Source organism: Nesoenas mayeri, assembly GCF_963082525.1.
Source record: "Nesoenas mayeri genome assembly, chromosome: 5".
NCBI classification, from domain to species: Eukaryota; Metazoa; Chordata; class Aves; order Columbiformes; family Columbidae; genus Nesoenas; species Nesoenas mayeri.
In genome coordinates this window covers 29,976,425-29,997,892 of record NC_137548.1, presented here as the reverse complement: position 1 = coordinate 29,997,892, position 21,468 = coordinate 29,976,425, and the positions used below count along the sequence as shown (strand labels likewise).

The 21,468-nt window shown below is 37.4% G+C and overlaps 1 protein-coding gene across 3 annotated transcripts in view; it reads left to right on the top strand.

The window, feature by feature from the left end:
- The window catches only part of SCFD1 (sec1 family domain containing 1), a 51,859-nt gene that overhangs the window by 8,170 nt on the left and 22,221 nt on the right, over window positions 1–21,468 (top strand). For all 3 annotated transcript variants that reach the window (XR_013922207.1, XM_080345727.1, XM_080345728.1), the window contains 9 exons: window positions 1,663–1,752; window positions 2,914–2,969; window positions 4,661–4,746; window positions 6,527–6,626; window positions 10,027–10,166; window positions 10,581–10,671; window positions 10,996–11,069; window positions 11,630–11,711; window positions 18,479–18,575. Coding sequence is in view for 2 of the 3 variants with exons in the window: in XM_080345727.1 (XP_080201853.1) it covers window positions 1,663–1,752; window positions 2,914–2,969; window positions 4,661–4,746; window positions 6,527–6,626; window positions 10,027–10,166; window positions 10,581–10,671; window positions 10,996–11,069; window positions 11,630–11,711; window positions 18,479–18,575 (816 nt within the window). In the remaining variant the exon portion in view is untranslated. The remainder of the gene's footprint in view (window positions 1–1,662; window positions 1,753–2,913; window positions 2,970–4,660; window positions 4,747–6,526; window positions 6,627–10,026; window positions 10,167–10,580; window positions 10,672–10,995; window positions 11,070–11,629; window positions 11,712–18,478; window positions 18,576–21,468) is intronic.

Here is a 21,468-nt window from a genome sequence, read left to right as displayed (position 1 = left end):
GAGAGTGACCAGTCAGTACCTGCTTTTCTTATTCAAGACATGAAAACTTGGGGGTATGCAAGGGGAGGTGATTAGGATCAGGGGCTGGAGTAGCACAGGGAAGAATCTGGGAAAGGGCATTCTAGAAAGTAATCCACAAAAAGGGCTGCAAAGCTGACCCTGGCAACTACAGGCCTGTCAGCCTGACCTCGGTGCCTGGCAGGCTTATCGAGCAGATCATCCTGAATGCAATCACAGAGCACCTTCAGGATGGACAAGAGATCAGACCCAGCCAGCATGGGTTTAGGAGGGGCAGGTCCTGTCTGACCAACCTGATCTCCTTTTATGATCAGGTGACCTACCTGGTGGATGAGGGGAAAGCTGTAGATGTGGTCTATCTAGATTTCAGCAAAGCCTTTGACACTGTCTCCCATAATATACTCCTGCAAAAGCTGGTAGCCCACAGCTTGGACAAGTGCACTCTACGCTGGGTTAAGAACTGGCTAGAGGGCCGGACCCAGAGAGTGCTGGTGAATGGGGCTGCATCCAGCTGGCGGCCAGTCACTAGTGGTGTCCCCCAGAGGTCAGTGTTGGGTCCAGTCCTGTTTAACATCTTTATTGATGATTTAGATGAGGGGATTGAGACCATCGTCAGCAAATTTGCTTATGACACCAAGCTGGGAGGGAGTGTCGACCTGCTGGAAGGCAGGAGGGCTCTCCAGAGGGATCTGGATAGACTGGAAAAAAGGGGTGATTCCAATGGGATGAAGTTCAACAAGGCCAAGTGCCGGGTCCTGCACTTTTGCCACAACAGCCCCCTGCAGCGCTACAGGCTGGGTGCAGAGTGGCTGGAGAGCAGTCAGACAGAAAGGGACCTGGGAGTACTAATTGACAGGAAGCTCAACATGAGCCAACAGTGTGCCCAGGTGCCCAAGAAGGCCAATGGTATCCTGTCCTGTATCAAAAAATGTAGTCAGCAGGACAAGGGAAGTGATCCTTCCCCTGTACTCTGCATTGGTGAGGCCACACCTGGAGTATTGTGTTCAGTTCTGGGCCCCTCAGTTCAGGAAAGACATTGAAGTGCTGGAGCGGGTCCAGAGAAGAGCAACAAGACTGGTGAAGGGACTTGTGCACAAGACCTATGGGGAGAGGCTGAGGGAGCTGGGGTTGTTTAGTCTGGAGAAGAGGAGGCTTAGAGGTGACCTCATCACTCTCTATAACTACCTGAAGGGAAGTTACAGCCAGGTGGATTGGTCTCTTCTCCCAGGCATTTAGCATTAATTCTTGAGGATTTTATATCTGAAAAATGGTTTCCAAGTGGATGACCATTTCTGTTCTGTAACATGGTTTCATGGGAGGTTTTTAACAATGTAATACTAACACAATCCAGAAGTTACAGTATGCATTGTCAGAGACAATTGGAAAAGATTGTTCAGTGTTTGACTTTATACGGTGAGCAATAATTAAGTTCTCCCATATTTTTGCTCAAAAAAAAGAAAAAGAAAGCGGGGGGGAGAAAAAGCCAATGGATGTGCTAACAGGGAAATTTCATTATTTAATCTCTTTGCAACAAAAGCTGTTGGCTATTAACAACCATTAGGTAAGAAGAGGATCAATTTCTCAGTGTTAAAGTGGCATAAACTTCTTTAACCCTGTTCTTAACTCTTTTCCACACTGTTCTAGCCATTAACCGACCAGATATAACGGACACAGAAATGGAAACTATAATGGACACTATTGTTGATAGTCTCTTCTGTTTTTTTGTTACACTTGGTAAGTTTTCAAATTCTAGCATATTTTCCATATGTTTTCCTTTTAGAAAAGATCCATGTTCAATGAGGTGCCTAGAATTTGAGTGATTTCATATTGGAAATTAAAGGCAGAATTAGATCTGTGACAGAAGTAGTTTGTGGAGTGGGTTTCCAAATCATTACTATACATCACTGCAAAAGACAGTAAAGACTGCCCTACATGGGAGTTGAGTGTCAGTCTTCAGTATCAATGGGAGAATAATACTGAAGCGCAAAGGTTTGGATTCACTGTTTTTACAAAATCCTAGTTTGCAATGAAGAGCAATAGTGCTTTGAGTTTGGCTTTGTAGCTCTCAAAAAATAAAGAAACAAACAAAAGCAAACAAATAAAACACCCCACACAAACAACCCAAAAAAAGGCAAAACAGAAAAAGAAGAAAAAATAATCCCACACACAAACCCTGCAAAGATCTACCTGAAATACAGGATAGGAAGATTAAATTTACTTATTGTGTTGTGAGTTTTCATGACGTTTAATCTACCTTCTCAGTGGACTTATCTCAGTCAGAGATAGCAATTCCCAGCTTCCCTTGTAGGAATGCTACAGGGCAGTCTGTTCAAGAGAGATTCCCTTGGACCTGTTGATTTCTTTCAAATGTTAGCATGTTGCAAAATAAGTCTCTTCTATTCAGTCACTTAAACTCTATGGTATTTGAATTTTCATTTTTATATAGATAAGTGAGAAACAGTAGCTAAAGGTTTTGACACCTGAAAGCCAATGAAAAATGCGCTTTTGAAAATAACATTACCCTGCAGTGAGTTGTAATGGATATATTGTGGTAGTGGTGTTATAGTGCTTGTTATTGTTTTAAAGGGACCTCTCACCTTTTGAAACTACATTTTAATGCTTCTATGTGAGACAATGTCCCCTCCACAGTACAGTAGCTTTCTCATAAATTGCTGTATGAGGTGTTCACCTACTTTTGTAAAACCTTATTTGATATTTCTATATAGTATTTTTTGTTTCATATATAAAGACCACAAGAGACAAATTTAATATGTTTGTATTGTCCACTTGAAAAATTTCATCTCAGAATGTTCCTAAAATTTGTTTTATGAAAAGTACACTAACTTATAATCTGAAAATTATAATGCAAGTAGCAGTCAATGTATCTTTTATTAGGAGCTATTCCTATAATCAGATGCTCAAGAGGAACTGCAGCTGAAATGGTGGCAGTGGTAAGAAACTGTTTTCTAAACAAGTATCATTTTAAAACTTTCCTAAGAGCTTGTTTACTTTTCTCAATACTAGGCAGAGATCTAGTGTCATCCTTTTCCCTATGAAGGAAATAAAACTGGAAAGGAGATACACCAGTTTTCCTCTCTGATTTCAGTTCTATGGAACTCATCTGTAGAAATTGTAATATTATGGAACCAACTGATGAGAAACTTAAACGTGAACAATCATTCCTAATCTAGAGTTTACTGAGATTTTCTGACAGGCATTATAATTACAACCATTAAGCTATATCTACACAGTTTAAAAAGTGGCTGTCTGGCCTGGATTTTTCTGTGTGTCTTAGTAAGAAATTTTTATTTATCTTAGTGGAAAACCCCGTAAGTGCGAGACATTTTTACTATATTGAACCAGCTCACATTGAGCTTGATCATCAAGTAGGGATGAAATTACCAAACTAAATTAAAAATATCTGCAGCACTGTCTTCATTAGGAGTCACTGTGTTTTGTTTCTTCTGTCTTCCTCATGTGTTTCTTTGTCAGTGAAGTCTTAATACTGATTAGACCTAAGCATTCAGTGTGCATGCATTCATATTGAGGGTCATCTCATTTTTATGCAACACAATGTGGCAGCGTCTGACTGCCCAGTTTGCTGCTTCTGCTGTGGTTCTCTCTTGGTGCCTCCTACTGGTATTTTCTATTCACATGTTTAGAGAAGGTGTGCTCACTGTCAGGAAGGAGATTAGTGGACATAAAGGAAGCATCTTCTATGTAGTCCTGGATATAGCTATGTGCTGGTTTGACTGAAAATGGGTTAATTGTCTTTGTGCAGTTAGAAACTTTTTCATAGCAAGCATGCTCATTATTTGGACTTAGTTTGAGAACAAGCAGGTAACACCCTCGCACAGAACTAATGTTTTTGATTGCTCTGGTGTAAGAGACAAGGGCATTCTGAGGGGTCTTCTAAAAGGTGTGAGACATCGAGACAGGCAGGGCAGAGCTTGACTGACATCCACATTGATGAATAAGAGTATTCCACCCCATTAGTGTCATGCTAGTGATTTAAGGAGAGTTGCTCTTCCAGGTTGTTTAGCTTTTCCTCTGTCTCTTGCTCTTGCTAATGATGTGGGAGAGTTTCGGTTGGAATGTTTAGCTTGGCCTTTTGCCATCCTGCAGAGGCCTCTGGGCTTTTCTGCCTTTTTCTTCTCTTTTCTCTCTCTGGGATCAGCTGTTTGGACCAGGTGTGGCTTGCTGGGACTGGCTGCTCAGTTGTGGACAGAGTTCATGAGGAATTGCCTTGAGTATCTTTTATTTCTATTATATATATATTTACTAGCAGTGTATTGGTATTTTGTTATATTATTAAACTGTGTTTATCTCAATCCAAGTTTCTCCCTTCCCTTTTTATTCTCTCTCCTGTTGGGTGGAGGATAGGGGGTAAGTGAGCAGCTCTCATGATTGTATTGCTAGCTTGAGTTAAACCACAAGCAACTATAAATGCTGGAGGGAGAAAATAGAAAGAAGAGATTTCATTCTTTCACGTGTGCAGTGGATCTAGACTGCCTGTAGCTAAGACATCTGTAAACTACCAAAACAACCCAATACATCTTTAAATGTTCACCTTACAAAGGGGTTAGGAAACAGCTGGTTTGTTGTTTGTTAAAAGCTGTTTTGTTTCTTTTCCCCCTCTCAGAAATTAGATAAGAAGCTCAGAGAGAATCTAAGAGATGCCAGAAACAGTCTTTTTACAGGTGACGCACTTGGAACTGGCCAGTTCAGGTATGGTGTTAGTAATAACTACGTAGTTTTGTTTTTCATATTTCAGTTGTCTGAAATATTAGCATAAGTCACCACTGTAGTGAAAATTGTCTTTACAAGAATTTGATTCAAAATCTATATTAAAAGAATTTATATACTCTTGAGCGAGTTTTCCAGTCTCTTAGCATAAGTGGTTTGAAAACTTTTATAGCTAATAAGTGTGCACTCTTAGGTCAGTGAGACAGAAATTATTTAACAAACTGGGTAGTTTTGTTCAACCTTTAAACCCAGCAAGAACCAAGCTCCTGCAAAACCACACAGCTGTCAGAACCACAATATGCAGCTGGCTGTCTGAACATATCTGTGAGCAACCTTTAGTCCATTGAAGGGAAATACCCATTTTCTCACTTGTGAGCACTGTTATCAGTTGTAGTTATGTCTAAAGCAAGTATTTCTCAGCCAACCCCTAAATTCTACCAGAGGAGGATTGCTTAAGGACTATTAGATGGTTAAGGACTGTTAAGTCATGACCATTTGAATCCTTAGAGGAGAGAGGTGAGAAGAGACATTGTGGATGCTCGCATGTATCTGACAATGTGTTCTCTGTAGCCTCCTGTGTATACCGTTGCCCCCAGATCGCTGAATACTTCAGAGGCTGCCTTAGGAAAGTGTATTACAGGAGTTTACACTGTACTGGAAAGGTGAGGAGATATACTGAGAATACTGTAGGAAACAGTTATGATCTCGTAACTGGATATAAAATAGTAATCATATTTGTGTCACAAATTAAGACCAGAACTTGGATAAAAGACACAAAAACCGTCAAGGGTTGCAAAACGGAATGAGCTCGAAAGGTATTAGGAGAGAATAGCTGTAAAATACCAGTTCCCTCATTTTCATGGGAAGTGAATTCTAACCACTGGCTTGTATTCCTGATAGTGTAGCATCACTGCCCTCAGAAAATCAAAATGCAGGGAAAGGGAAACATGGGAACCAGCTAAATGGCTTCAGATGTTTAGTTTGGTTTTTAGAATCAGGTGACTAAGGCTCTTGAGATTATATATCTACTTGAAAATACTTACTGCATGGACATCCAGAGCATGGAATTAACATGCTTTTACTCTGCTCAAATACACTGTAATTTGGCCATCACATTTACTGTAGGATTAATGTGCTTAAGGGAAATGGTTGCAGTAATGTTCTGTCAATTCGCAGCCTTCCTATCTTCACTATAAATGTTTCAAGTAATCATAACCCAAGACATTAAGGCATGTCCGCATACTTTTTTCCACTAAATTGAGTATTGATGGAATTAACACAATGCACCTCAGAAGTTCATATTTTTTCCTTTATGGATTTCATATATAAAGAGAAAAATTAAATTAAAAACCTTTGAGAGAGAGATTTTATATTTGAGGTTCATGATGGCTATAAAGGTCAAATATTACCCACTCAGACAGTTGTTTGGAACTCAAATGTGTACCCATAGGAGGAGTTATTAGTTAATACCTAAAAAGCTAGTTACTGTTCAGTGTTCTGACTTCTGCTCAACATTTATGTATTGTTAATTTCACTTAGTAATGATAAAAAGATTATTTTATTTTGTACTAAGACAGCATTTCATGGAATTTCTGGCAGTGATCAGCCCCAGATGCTTTGGGGAAGGCTGGAGGAGCTCTGCAGTAGGCAGTTTGGCTTTTAACTTGAAATATGATATAGAAGGTGGTTGATATCACTCAGGATGTTACTGAGGCGTTCTAAACATGTTTAAAGAAGTACTAATACAGTGTCATCTTTTCAGCTTCCAAAGGCCCCTATTAGTCCTTGTTGACAGAAACATAGATTTAGCAACTCCTCTACATCACACATGGACATACCAAGCTTTAGTGCATGATGTTCTGGTAAGAATAAATCTGATCTTGTTCCTGAAACTATTTCTTCATTCAGTTTTTTGTAAAATTTAATACCATATTCTCTCTTAATCCAAAATCTCTTTGTTTTATGTGAAACTTGTTTAGTAAAAACTGATTTAGAAGATTTTCTCTAGAAGGTTTATTTAGCAAGAACTTCTAAAACGGTTAAAACATAGAAATCTTGATATTATCAAAAGATAGGTAATTCAACAATCCTAGCTTTTTCTTCAGTAGTTCATGATCTTTTATGTAAACTCCAAATGCCATCAAGTGCAATTCAGTTTTGAAAAATAAATGCTTTTAATGGGTTTTTAAACTGATCTAGTGTTGGTTTGAATTTCTAAAAATACCTATTTCTGATTTTCTCCACAAGGTGGAGTAGGTGTTCAATATAGAGTTACCAAGTGGTATAATGACCCTACTGTGAGGAATCTAAAATAGAATTTTTTAATAATTTTTTGGAAATTCAGATAGCCATAAACCACTTCTATTTCCTCAAGTTTACAGTATCAAATCAGTAGTAGAAATGTACTTGAATGAAAGCAAATATTATTTACCTAAGATTTATGCATTTTGTAGATATTTATGGATGAAATAATAGAAGATAATATGAGTAAGAATAGTTACTGTCTGAAGGCTTTTTTGTATGGTAGGGTTACACATGCAAATCATTTCAGTATCTAGCTTTGAGGAATATTTTGGTTTTATTATTGAGACTATTAGAGGAGTAGGTCGAATGCGCACATGCACATACGTGTTTGTAGACAAAGTTGCTTGTGAACTGTATAGTCCTACATATATAGTCATACATAGTGTTGTCCAGAAACTTGCATTGCTATGATGAAAATATTTTAGCACTAATGGGATGCTTTAGGACACTTTAAAATTCTACTTTATGTAATTCACTTTTCATAAAAAGTCCCTTCATCTTAAAATTAAGGGTGCTTTTTACAAATAAACAATTGTTGGCCTGGTTTCTTTAGGAAAGGCATATATGAAAAAAACACAATTTGCACTGTGTTTTCTTCAATAATGATTGCAGTGCAAATAGAAGTACCGAATTTCTGCAGGTTTCTTTTGAAAAATCGGTGGAAGAGTAGGGGATGGAAACCCAGACAAGAATTTTTATGGCTGTAATGCTGTAAATGCTATTTCACAAGGTCTACACTTCAGTTTGTTACCTGCCAACCACTTAATCAGCAAATACTCACTTACTAGCTAGTAAATCCATGCAGCGCTCAAGGTATTTACCTCCTGCTCAGCTGCTGGGTAGAGAAGGCAGGGTTGGGCGGCCTCAGGCACGTGTTGAGGTAGGGCTTTGGTGCATCAGGGTGCAGAGGGATCAGAGATGTAGTGGAAGCTGAGGAGAACTAGGGCTGCAAGTATGGAGAGGTACTAGAATAACACTAAAAGAATGATTTGAAGATCCTTGGGTAGTCATTTGTACTGCATCAGGCTTCAGTTGTTTCTCTGGAACAAACATTTAAATGTTGCCTGTTGCTTCTCAGTTTTGACTGAGTTGATAGGATGATAAATTTGTCTAGTGAAATTGTAACCAAGTGGCCTGTGATTCCATGTCAAAGAGAATAGTTTAATTTCAAAACCAGTCTAGTTATTCATCTTAAAGGCAAGCATGCCAGGTTCTTCATGTACTGAGCATAATGTTTCATGAAATAACCACAGTAGCCTTTTAAAATGCCATAAATTTTAACCGTGAAAATGTTACCAAGGTGATGATTATGTAAACTGTACTTTCAAATAAATTGTTTTCCATTTAAGTTCTCAGTTACAGTGGTCCAGGAATTTTGTGGGGTGTTGAACTAAATGCTAATCCAACCACAAAGTTGTGTGCTACATCTGTTTAGATTATAATGATGGTGTTTCCACACATAAACAGGCTTGTATGAAGAGATTCCCATTTCGGAATAGAAAACCATTTTAGGAGTAGATACAGGAAAACTGGAGACCTGGATAGAAAGCCTTATAAAGACAAAATGGGGAGGCAAAAGGAGGAAGACTCTAGTCAATAAGAATCATTTTAGTAAAACTTGTAAATGCCAAAACTAACTTAGAAACTAACTTGGTCACTGGTGAGTTAAATTGAGACAAAACATAGATTTCCATCAAAAATTACAGCTGAATTTGCAATCAAATGATATTTTTTTCCATTAAGTTTTCATCGAACATATGTACTTGAAATATACTCTTTTTTTTGATGAAGCATTAAACAAGTCTTGTGAGATGAGGTTTGTGCTCACTGACTGCATGTGCTTCCTTTGAGTAGCTACTTGGTTTTGTTTCTATTCTGGAATGGATCATTTATAGTATTTCATTTTAAGTGTAAACTCTGCCAAGGGATAACTAGAAACATTTTTAAATTTTATTTGACAAATTTATTACAGTGATCTAGTTCTGTGTACTGTAATGAACATAATAAAGTGGAGTTTTATTTCTGGAAAAATATCTCTTTCAAAAGATTTGCAGCAGATTCTGTATAGTTGAAGATTTGCCTGTTCTTACTGTTATTTGCCAAGCAAAGAGCACCTCTGAAATTTTAAGCATTCTTGAAAAGGGTTAGAATGAAGTCAGCAAGTGGAATACTCATTAATCTTTGTTGAAAACCAGAGGGAATCTGTATGCAGCAGAAAACACAGAGCTGTCCTTAGCAAAAGTAGTGGGGGAAAGAACCAGAAGACGCACAGGGAGCAGCGCACTGACATAATTGTGTGAGCATAACTGTCATCTAGCAAAAAGATGTAGTTTCTAGGTTGATGTGCCTATGGAAGAAGAAAAACTGTATGGAGAAATAGCAGCTTTCTTGAAAGCTGTTGCTTTATCATGCACTCACTATTTCACCAGTGTCTAGAAAAACAGGGAAAGAGCTGTGAAGGTGCAGCAAAATAGTCCTCACAGTGGAGATTCCTGTTGCTGATGTCATGAGCTTTGCAGCTTTGATACATTTGCTGTAGCTGTGTAAGCAAAATTTAGCCTCAAACATTTTTTTGTCTGCAAAACAAACTCTTGTTACTTTCAAGTTTTGATCAGTCGTTACAGCTCAGTTATTGCTAAGTAATTTATTTTCTGTACAGAAAACAGTGTTCAGAGTCCGGTGTCAGAAGACTGCTTGCATGTGAGACAATCAGATGTCTTTGCTTAGCATTAGTTTCTTTGTTAGGCATTTTTTCAGTAAATGTGAGTAATTTTGGAGTTCTGACATAGCTGTTGTTATTATCTAGTTGGTAAACTGTTTCCTGTCCTTTTAAGAAATTCTTATAATCATCTGTGTTAATATTTTTAGAAAGTATTCTGGAAGATAATTTGTTGAGTATAAAAGACATTAAATAATTTAAACCTGTCAAATATTTACACAAGTCTTGTCTTTTTTTAGGATTTCCATTTGAATCGAGTTAACTTGGAAGAATCAACAGGAACAGAAAGTTCTCCCGCAGGTGCTAGACCTAAGAAAAAAAATAAGAAGTCCTATGATTTAACTGCATCTGATAAATTCTGGCAAAAGCATAAGGGCAGGTAAGCTATAATGGTACAGAGTTTATATTTAGTGAATAGAATTCTAAGTATTCTTCATAGTACGTTAGTTCTATTTTTAAGCTTCTTTGAAAATATTTTTTAAGTTTGTTTTTTTAAGGAATGATCTTTGTCAGTATTGTATTATTAATTGTATATTAGCTTGTTGTTACAGAGCACAAAATTGTTCTTATCAAAATTATATAAAAATATTGAAAGCAGTAAATATTTCATAGAAAGTTTAAGTAAACTTACAGTGAGATATTATTATTTTCACTGATTTGATACTGTTGCATGGTTTGGGTTTTGGTATTTCTGAAAACGTTTTCATTATCATCTTGATCATGCAACCTCTCTGGTTCTAGTATTGCAATTTGTTGATTTAACTGAGGAGCCTAATGCAGAGTGTCACGTTAGTCCTTTTCCAGAGGTGGCTGAGTCTGTTCAGCAAGAACTGGAATCCTATAGGGCCCAAGAAGATGAAGTCAAAAGACTTAAAAGTATCATGGTAAGTTTTATCACCTGTATGTGTTTTATGTAAAGCATAACAGGACTTGTAGAGATGCTTAGTCCATTCTGTCACCACACACACAAAACTTGTCAGGACGTACTGAATTTTAGGCATAATACAATATGAAAAATAGAGGTTCAATGTCTTGCATTTATTGGCATTACACATGTAGCTTCCATAATAACTGTAAAACGTGATCCAGACTTTAATGCCATTATGAGAAAATAGTTTTTAAACGCACTGACTGTATTTGCATGTGTGGTCTTGCTGTTTATTATGACAATTTTTATTCGTCTTTCCAAACCCTTCCTCAAAACCCAGGGTATAGAAGGGGAGGATGAAGGAGCAATAAGTATGCTTTCCGACAATACAGCCAAGCTAACTTCAGCTGTCAGGTAAGTAATCAAGAGTGCATTATTATTTAATTAATTGGGACCCATTTCTAATTCCTTCTGTCATTTTGCATTTAATATCTTTTGAATTAACTAGCTTTAAAAATTGGCTATTCAGCTCAATAATAGAGTTTAAATACTTTATAATTATGGTGAAGTTTAATGCAATGTCCTAGACAAGTACTTGCCCATGTGACTTCCACAGCGTGTGTGTGAGCCCTGTACACATGACTTTGGAGTGCTTCCTCAGAAAAGCTGAATAACCTTAAGCGCATCATAGCTTTGCTGACACTTCCACCAGAAAAGCTTCCTGCCTCTGCATTCCTTCCTTAAAAAGAACTGTTAGTGAAACATGTGGATAACGTCCTTCTGTTATGAGAATCATTACATCTATGCTTGGTAATTTTTTTGTTCCAATCCTACTGTATTCTATAATTTTAAATTTTAATAATATCTAAGGGTCCCTTCCAACCTAAACTCTTCTATGATTCTGTGAATTTACACAATACACAATTCAACTAACTGTGCAACTCAGCAGGTTAGTTTGTATTTAATCTCTTCAGCTCTCTTCCAGAACTTCTGGAAAAGAAGAGGCTCATTGATCTTCATACAAATGTTGCAACAGCCGTTTTGGAGCATATAAAGGTACGATTGCTCTCCAGCTTCAGTTTTCTATCAGTACTGCTCCTTACCTTGAGAAACACATTTGAGCAGGTGAAGTAGGATAAGAAAGTGGGCCTTCTCAACTGTGCTACCTTTTACAGAAATCACTGTGTAACTATTTACTGTTGAAGGGTGAGAGGGAATTAATTTTGAATGCCTCTGTGTGGAAAGTGAAGTGAACGTATCATGTCTTCCTTATCAGAATTTACTGGTATGCTCTCATTTTTTCATGATGGCCTAACCTTTAGTGTGGGTTGAAGGCTTTCCAAAATCAGTTTATGATGGAAGTGTCTTGTTTGCTTTGGAGATGTGTCATGGCAAGTTACGACTTTAGTCCAAGCAATTTTCCGTTCTGTATCTGTTTATCAGAAGGATACTGTTTACTGTTCATCAACAAAAATGATACGTAGAAGTGTGGCAATAATGATGCAAGTTACTAAACTGATCTTTCCCACTGGGTCCATATTAGATGTCCTGCGCATAATTTAAGCACTTCAGAAGGATGCCTGTCCTCTTTCCTGTTTAAGTCTGCTGCTCTTGTATCGGTGAACTTGCAAATGGCTTCAGGATCAAATAAAGACCTTGGTTACTACTAGGATAACTAGGAAGATGGATCTGTTTTCAAAATACGAGAACAGAAATCATAGATGAGGCTTTCAGAAACACTGAAGTTCTGGTTTTGAAAGTGATTCAAGCACCAAGTCTCACTGAAAATAAATAGTTAGAAAATTTTACCTGATGCTATTTATAACTCATAGAAGGCAATGTGTTTTGAAGCTGACTTTAACATATGTAAAGTGCATAAAATCTGTCCTCACATATTACTGCTACTTAATTCTTTAAAACTAAGCACTGTAAATGCACAAAGGATTCATTCTGAATTTTAATGAATAAATTAATTTTACATATTTATAAAGCTGGCAAAGAGATCTAAGTGTGTCTGTGTGGCTCATGACTGTAGGGGCTAACTTATCTGCCTTTGCAGTATTGGGCATTTCAGTTCTCATATCTGGCAATTTGAAAGTAGTACATTAATACTATTGAAAAAAATAAGTAGAAGTGGACAATGTCGATATTTACCGTAGGGTCACTTGACTGCAGCGCTCTGCTGGCCTGCAGGCCCTCTCCTCAGACTGGGAGCCTGCTCTCACAGAGCTCCCAGGGAACGCGGACCCACTGCTCCAAAAATGACCCTTGATTCTGGTATTGTGAAATGCTCAGGCTCCAAACCTCCTGATTCTATAGCTGTCAAAGATGATTGTGAGACAAATGAGCATGCAGCTTCTTCAGTATGTTGATGATATGTGCATTTGTATCATCTCTTACTTTAGAAAGGCTCACTTCCTTCATCTCCAGATATTTAGGAAACTGTCTTAAACTCAAACTAATGCAGAAGCGCATGTTTTTCTGTGGAATTTACCTACATTAAGCCATATCGCTGAATGAATATAAAGTGCCTTCCAACTGCTTTTTCTGCCCATTTTCTCCTCTCTTTTCACTCTCTAGTGTTATAGCATTACAAAAAGTATCTCTCTCGAGGTATGGAATTTTAATGTGCCGGATGATATGCTACCTAATGGATTCTTGAAAAATACTCTTAAAAAGGATGCTATCTCAGCCAGTACTTCTTACAGAAATTCTGATGGCACCGTGAGGCTGTGGTTATTAGGTTTTATATACAGTTAAATAACTTAATCAGGTTATGATAAGAGAGAATTTTTTTGGCAAGTGCCCGGTTATGAGGAACTAATATGGCATCATGCTCTTCCCCAGCTTACTGTATTTTCAGTTTTAAAATAATCTGAAAGCACATTCATACTTTAAAATAAACTGTTTGCATTGTCCCTCATGGTTTTTTGCTACATCAAGTATTTGAGCATTTTTCTTCACTACATATACCAGTGCGAAGAATCCTACAGGACCTACTTTAGATATACTAAGTGAATTTAATTTTTCTTGTGGTCAAATTTTAGTGTTCAGTTTACAGCTGCTTTCCACATTCTCTTGGATCATTTTCTAAGACACAGCAAGAGGAAACCAGAAATTAATCACATACTTAGGGGTCTTGGCAGTTTTCTGGCACAGCTAAGTGTTTAGTGAAATAATGGAAAGAATGCATCACTTTTTTCGTAAAGTGAACTATCAAGTATTTATTGTCAGTGCTTAGAACAGATGCAGCCTTGTTTGCATTGATTTTTTTTCTTTCCCTCTGAAGAAGGTGGTGACTGAAGGACTGTACCCAACAGATAACAAATTTAGAACTAGAATTATGGAAATCTTTCTAGCTGATATAGAGTTCAGGCAGGTGATGCTTGTCTTCGCCTGTCATTTTAATGCGAATACTAGGATTACTGATGTATGTTAAATAGTGACATATAAAAAGGTGTACATGTACCTTTTTCTAAAATTATGAATTGAAGAAGGGGTAGATTACATAGCATCTTGCTAGAATTCTATGCATGTGAATTTAAGTGGCATATTTTTATGTGAATTGTTGTCTGTCTTAGATTACTTACTTTTCTTTGGTTTAGTTTTTTTTTTTTAATTCCTACGTAATTTTCTTATCATGTATCTCTAATTTTACTTGCTCTCCAGGCCTGATACTTTGAGTGACTCCATTGTCTGGTTGCCAGATAGCCTTTCAAATTGTCAAATTCATATTTTGTAAAGGAATTCCACCATTTTAACTATCGTGTTTTAAATGAAGTTACATTTTTGTCTTACCATGTGAACAGACACGATATGTGTTTGTGAAGTATATATGTCACACTGGTCCAGGCTGTTTTTCTGTAGTTCAGAACTAATTGAGTAACTTTCCAGTGAATAACTACTTTTTCGGAGTTCAGTTACAGTGACCTTTCCAGCATCGTTCCGTGCAGTTCAGTCGCAGGGAACCGGCTGTAGCTGCCACTTTGAGTCTTTTCCCAGAGCTTCTCTTCCTCCTGGCAGGAGAACACGGTAATTACCTGACCCACCCCACTTATTCTAGAGGCTGCTATTTCTGGTTGTTTTCTGTCAGTATCTTTGAGATAGTAATTTCTTAGAAAAGTTCTTCTGCATGTTCTCTCTCTAAGAGGAAGAACCTTTGTCCTTTAAAGACAAATGGAGAGTCTTCAACATGTCCTTACAAAAATGACCCTCTAAGAGATTTCAATGGGTCCTGCTTCCACTTCTCTGCTTAAAAGAGAAGGAATTTTGTGTTCATTTGGAAGTACCGTACTCAAGTAGAGATGCCCGTGCACTTCAGTAATTTACCCTAAAGTAAGTTTTGTCTTACAAACAGCCTTTTTCTAGAGATGCGGAGTTGAAAGCTTTCACAAATATATTTACCAAAAAAAAGTCAAAGCAAGCTGAAGCATCGCACTTCAACTGCAATGCAAATCGTGTCCCTGAACTGGCAGTCAGAAAGGTCTCCTCAATGAGGGAGGTGTGGAACAAGATGTCATAGCAGGAAATCAACAGCAGGAGGCAGAAAGGCAGAAACTGTAAATGTAAACAGATCTTTATTTTATTATTGGGTTTTATTATTATTTTTCTTCACCCTGCTTGCCAGTTTGGCACCTATGAGAACCTCTTCTTTGCTGTCTCTCTATTTAATCTACAGGATTGTTTAGCTCCTATTCCCCAGCTTTTCCTTTTGGCGTGTCTGAGTTTGCCGTTGAGTGAGCAAAACTGTACTTAATTAAATTAAATGGGACATCTGCTTCTTATCAACACGTCTTAGACAAATTGGCTTTTCGGGAAGTAACTGTCTCACTGATGTGGCATATCTGGGAAATCTGTCAAAAGGTAACCAGTAGTGTTTAGGGCTATTCTGTAATCCATATATTTGTTGAGGTGACCATTTAATTCCTGGTGAACCGGTATAAGAAAAATATTGCCCTAGTTAGTATCTTTGACAGTAACCTTTGTTAGTTACCTAGTGAAGAAGCAGCTGAATAAACTCACCATACTGATCCATCTCTTTAGTTCGTGCTTTCGTCACATCAGGAAGAGAGTCTCAAAAATTTTATGTTGCTCCTTACCTCTGATGTCCCTATTGTGGATAGAAATTAAGGAGCTGGAGATTTAGGACTTTGAGTGAGTTTGTTTGTTTTCCCTGAAGAGTACTAAGTTCACACTTCAAAAGTAATTTTCCAACACTTTTGAAGAGAGTGAGTGTAAATGTAGCACTTATGTTTCAGTTTAGGTTCAAAGTGTAGCAAATATATACAACCATTGAGGTTTCTTTGCTGCAGTTAGTCTGTTTTGTCCAGCAATCTTGGTCAGTCATAAGGTTGCACATGATTGAGAAGAATTTTACCTAGTTTATGCCTCAGGTAAGTTAACAACTGTAAATTTATTCTTACATTTTAAAGTATTTAATGTTTAAATTACATAATTTCATTTAAAAGTTGATATGTAAACGAATATAGAGAATTAGTAGGGGTTGTTTTATGTTGTACATTTTTACATGCCATCTGAATAAATATGTTTTGAACAGGTCACCAGCTAAGATAATAAGGGCATTGCCAACTTCAACAATAATATATTTATCTTAATAAGATTAAATTTCCACATTTCAAGACAATCCTTTGTTTGTTGGATTTTGCCCTTTTGTCTGGGAAAAATATTTTAAACTTAAAAACATTGAATCTAGCTCCCTGTAAGGAGATACAAATGTAGTTAAAACACAAAAAGCAAGTGAATTTAATGGAAAAACTGTAAAAATCATAGTGATTTCTTTGCAATTATTTTATCTCACTAGAGAGAGTTAAGGAAACTATAAAGCTGACAGTCTCCAAGATGCTGTAGAACTGAAGTCACAGAACGTGTCTGACGTGCCAAATGCCAAATTGCGTCTGAAATAAGGACTTGCAAAAAGGCTGGTAGTTCAGTTCTATTTGGACTTTAGTGTAACATAACCACTCGTAATCACTGTAATTTGGCCTAAATACAGGTTTTACAGTAGCATAACTACCAAAATTTGTCTGTGACTGCTCTTCTAACATGAGCTCAAGGTAAATGTAGCTTGAAACAAAATCTAGCTTTTTTGTCACTTCGTACACATTAAATGTAGTTATAGTCACTATGACAAACAGAAGACGCCCTTCTGGCCCTAGAAGTAGCAAGTGATCCTTTTTTGAGGACTCTTCATGGTAATTTACTTTAATTACAAGCTTCCACAAAGGTTTTAGATTAAGTTATTGTTCTGCAAGTAACTGCTCTTCTCAATGAGTCCAGTAGATAGTGAGTGATAGAAGTGTTATATAGCTACCTGTATCATTAGCTGATTGTCAAAGGCTTTCAGTATTAAAATATTATTGTGACTTACCTCTTCTTTTTTTTTGTATTCTCATTTCCAACTCTTTTTTTATGAACTTAAAATACTCAGAAGGTGAGATATCCTAAAATCCTTAGCTAGAGAAGTATGGGTTTTTTCCTTTTTTTTTGGGGGGGGAGGGGTGTGAAATAATGATTTTTAAAGATCCCATTTCCTTATTTGTGACCTCAGGAACAATTTTAGTAGAATTCAAAAACAATTGAAAACCAGTCTTGTGAAGTCTTTCTGTTGCTGTCATTACAACAACCAGTGCCCTGGCTTAGACAGTACCATAACAGTTATATGTTATCAGTGAAAATTTCCTGAATCTCTTAACCCAAGGAAAGCTCCAGTGACTCTTGCCTCACTCTGGCAATATAATTTTGGTCTCCCAATGGGTATGTTATGGAGTCAAAACACTTCCAAGGCAATGAGATCCATTCTGCCCATCTCCTCTTTGAGCCAATGTGTGGCTGAACGTGTCCAGACACCAAGATTTACTTAGTTATGGGATATTAAGGTTTTGTAAGCAGCGTATGTATAACATTTGTTGTGATGCTACAGTTTAATGTTCAAGCGCTCATAGTGATCTGTGATGTCATGGAAGTTTTGAAAATAAGTTTTAGAATGCATTTTGCTATGTTTACATTGTACGTTCATGATACAATGGTCAAAAAGTGCAAAGCTTGGCGATTTGTGCAGATGTATTGCAGTGTGGTCACTAGTTGCATGGCCATGCCGTGGCTTCCATAAAGCTGTTGCCTTGTTAATTTTATGCAGTCCCTGTGCCATCCTCCTGAAAAAAAGGATTTTTCACAATTTAATCTGCCTATGTCACTGTATAATGAGAGACTCCTTTTCTGGTATTAGCAAGATAATCTAATTATTAAGTCCTTCATCTTTGGTGTGTATGAATTATTGCAAGCCTTTGATCTGAGGTGGTTATGTCAGTACCAGTCCAAGTTGGCAGTTGCCAGCTTTCCTCTGTGATGATGCCTTAACATATTCAGGAGTTTCAAACGTTCATCTTGGTTGAGTAACTGCCTTGTTGACTGAGGGACTTGAGTTTCAACATAAATTTGATATAATATTCACTAGAATATAATTTTTTTCCAGCATAACACTACATATGACAGCATGTAGTTTTCAGCTATGGCAGAACCATAGTTGAAAACAAAGCTGCTCTGCCAGTTTAGTATTTGCATGTCAGACATTCCTTGCTTAACTTGTTTTTTACTTTTAATATGAGATTTATATAAGTGTCAATCTTCTTAGAGTCAGTAAAAGCACATTATTGTGCAAGCATTAGTTACTTTTACTGGTAATTTATTTTAAAATAAATTTTTAAAAACAATCCTGCTAACAAAAACTATGTAGGGTTTTAAAGAGGAAATAAATATTCTTTCACAGAGTTACGATGTTAACCATAACAGTTACTCTTAAACAGAGTCGAAAGCTGGATGTGTATTTTGAATACGAGGAAAAAATAATGAGCAAATCCACTCTGGATAAATCTCTTCTGGACATGATTTCTGACCCAGATGGTGAGTACTTTAAATCTGAACTTGGCATAAAACTTGTTAAGATGTACAAGAAATCTGTACCTGCTGGGACTTAGGGTTTGGTAAAGAGCTTATGTGTAAGCTGTGCAAGACTGGTGAAGAAAACAGCTTTTTCTTGATTTTTAGTAGCAGTTTAGGGAGTTTAGTATTTTGGTTGAGTAATATCAAAAATATTGGCAACTTTTGCAGCTCCACTAAAATGCTTTCTGAACTACTTGATTCTGAATGTCAAAATATTTTCACTTCTGTGCTTCTCTAGTGTTTATTAGTATAGCTTGGAATTGTGTGGTCTGAACAATACTGCTGCTTTAAAATCCTCTTGCATGTTTTATAACACCTACATACCTCATAAACAGAATGGAAGAGGGCATTTCGTAGAATTTCATTAGATCATGGAGTTGTAATGTGGGTACTTCTTGCTTGTGTGAAGAAAGAGGGATGGGAGAAGGTGGAGAGAAGGGAAATGAGAGGTAAATTGGCCAGTTCACTGAGTCGCCTCAAGTTCTGCACTCCTTGACTCAACTGTGGCATGTCCATTTTCATCTGCCAAGAGCAATGCATCCCAGCCTCTATTTCATATGCGGTTCATACATAACAAAGCTTTACACGCTGGGTGACACTCAGGTTCTTTATTAGCAGGAGTCACTAGGGGTCTTTCTGTAGAAGCTTGAGAGCAGAATGGGTTCTCAGCTTTTCACAGCATCTCCTCTCATTTCAACCTCTCACAACCTGAGGTACGTCACAGCCCCCTGACAGATTTCAATATCATCTGATACCAGTTGGCTGGAACAAAATAACCCACAGAGCAAGATTGTAAAACTTACGACCACTGGCCTTTCTGCATATTGGCAAGTATATTGGCAAACCTCGAGCATTGCAGAGACCCAGGGTTCCTGCTCTTTTCCCAGTATTCTCTTAAAGAAAATGTTTTGTTACTGCATGCTTATGTGCATAGTCTTGTAGCTACACACTGGACATAATGTCTGCTTGGAGTTTGTATAATGATTCATATTTATACAAAGAGTATATATAAATCCTGCTGACCGTTTAGAAGAATCTTTTATTAGTGTCTGTACTATAGAATCAAAAGGCAGTATTGGTAGAAGTCTGAGCTAAAATTTTACAGATCTCATATTGGATCAAGTCTAGAAACTAACAGACTTTCAGAAAATCTAATGCCAGGCATCAATCTATTGTAATTCAGTAGAGACAGTCATTGCTAATATGAAGCTAATAAATATACATATAACCTGTATTGTCATTAAGGATCAATGCAAACTTGTCCTTTTCCATGTTCAGAATTAACTGTTCATGTACTATTTTGAGTTCAGCTTTTATGCTCACGTGAACTTAGTTATAAAACCAGAAATTATTACGCTTACTAGTATTTCCTACTGGACCAATTACTTTTTAGCTGAATCCACATTTTTTTATGTGTTTTAAGATTGCAGTATAAAGCAAATTGTTTTCCAAGCCCGATGATGTATCATACCAATAGTCCTGCCTGTTAAGTTCCTGGTTTTTATGCAGGAGAAAGATTAGATTTCCAAGCTGGAGTTTTCCTTCATAACCTAAGTGTTCAGGTGTTCACAGCAGCACATTGGCATTTCATATGCGATCCCTAGGTTTACAATAAGTTTATATAGCAAAAGGATTTAAGTTAAATCACGGTTATTATTTCCGGGCACGCCATCTTGTGAAACTGGCCAGCTTCCTATCACACGATTCACTGAGAAATACCAGCAGAAAGTATTTTGAAGGAATGGTGCATCTAGTCTTCCAGTGCTTTCCATGGTGAGCCACATGTTTGCATGATCTGTGGGGATGCTTGCCCCATGGACGATGACACCTGCAGAGCTCTTCACAAAGGCGCTCAGACTTGACCACCAAACAGCTTCAGGCTTCAGCCTCCCGTTTCTCACTGTGTTGTGCTGATCTGCCGCTCAGGGCTGTCAGCTGCCTCCAGGGCGGTGGATGTTGTTACACCCTGGAGTGATAAAATGGGAGCTACTGGTTTTGCTTTGCTCTAGTAGTTAGTCAGTAGCCCTAAAGGCTGCAGGCTGGGATTTGAGTGGAAAATAAAATTGTTCTGTTCTAGGTTTACCGAGTTAAGTTTTCTTCAGAAAATTTAGCACTCCCCCTCTCTATGCTGTCATGGACCATAGCCTAGAAGAATATAGTGAACATTTTACAGGCAACTGACCCAGGTCTTATTGCTGTTTCTCACAGCTATGATTTACATCAGTAGTATGTCGAAGTACTTTTGCCAAACAAAGTGATTTTTCCTAAGATTTAGTGAAGTGTGCACAATACAATCACAGATGTTTTTTAAAGTTTATTATCTTTTAGTAAGACAAATTATCACACTCTTGCGAGCAGAAACTTTCGAGGAGTTTCGAAGATATGGTGCATAGACCCAGTGAAGGAAATGCTGCTGAGTGCCAGGGGATTCCAGTTGAAACTGAAACTTAGTGATCAGCAAAGTACTGGAACAAGCTAGAAACAAAGTTTCCAAGTCCGTGGCAGAAACCAAAGTCAGTTACCCTGTATATGTAGAATGTTCAAGGGCTTTTTTTACGCAAGTGAACTCCAAGTGGATGTCTACCTTGAAAGTTGGCTTTTGGTTTAGATAATACAAGGTTTCTTCAGTTCTTGGATCTTCTGGCTTACTGGTATTTGGTAAAGGTTAATAAAACTTCTTTCCCAGAATAAATTGTACCAAGTCATAAATGTTCATTATGACAGCTCTTACTCTTAACTTCTGCCAAACTAAATATATGCTCACATATAAACAAAAGTTGCAGATTAGATTAAACGATCCCCTGCTGACGTGATCCACATTCCATAGAGGGGGGAGGAAAACACAAAACAAAAC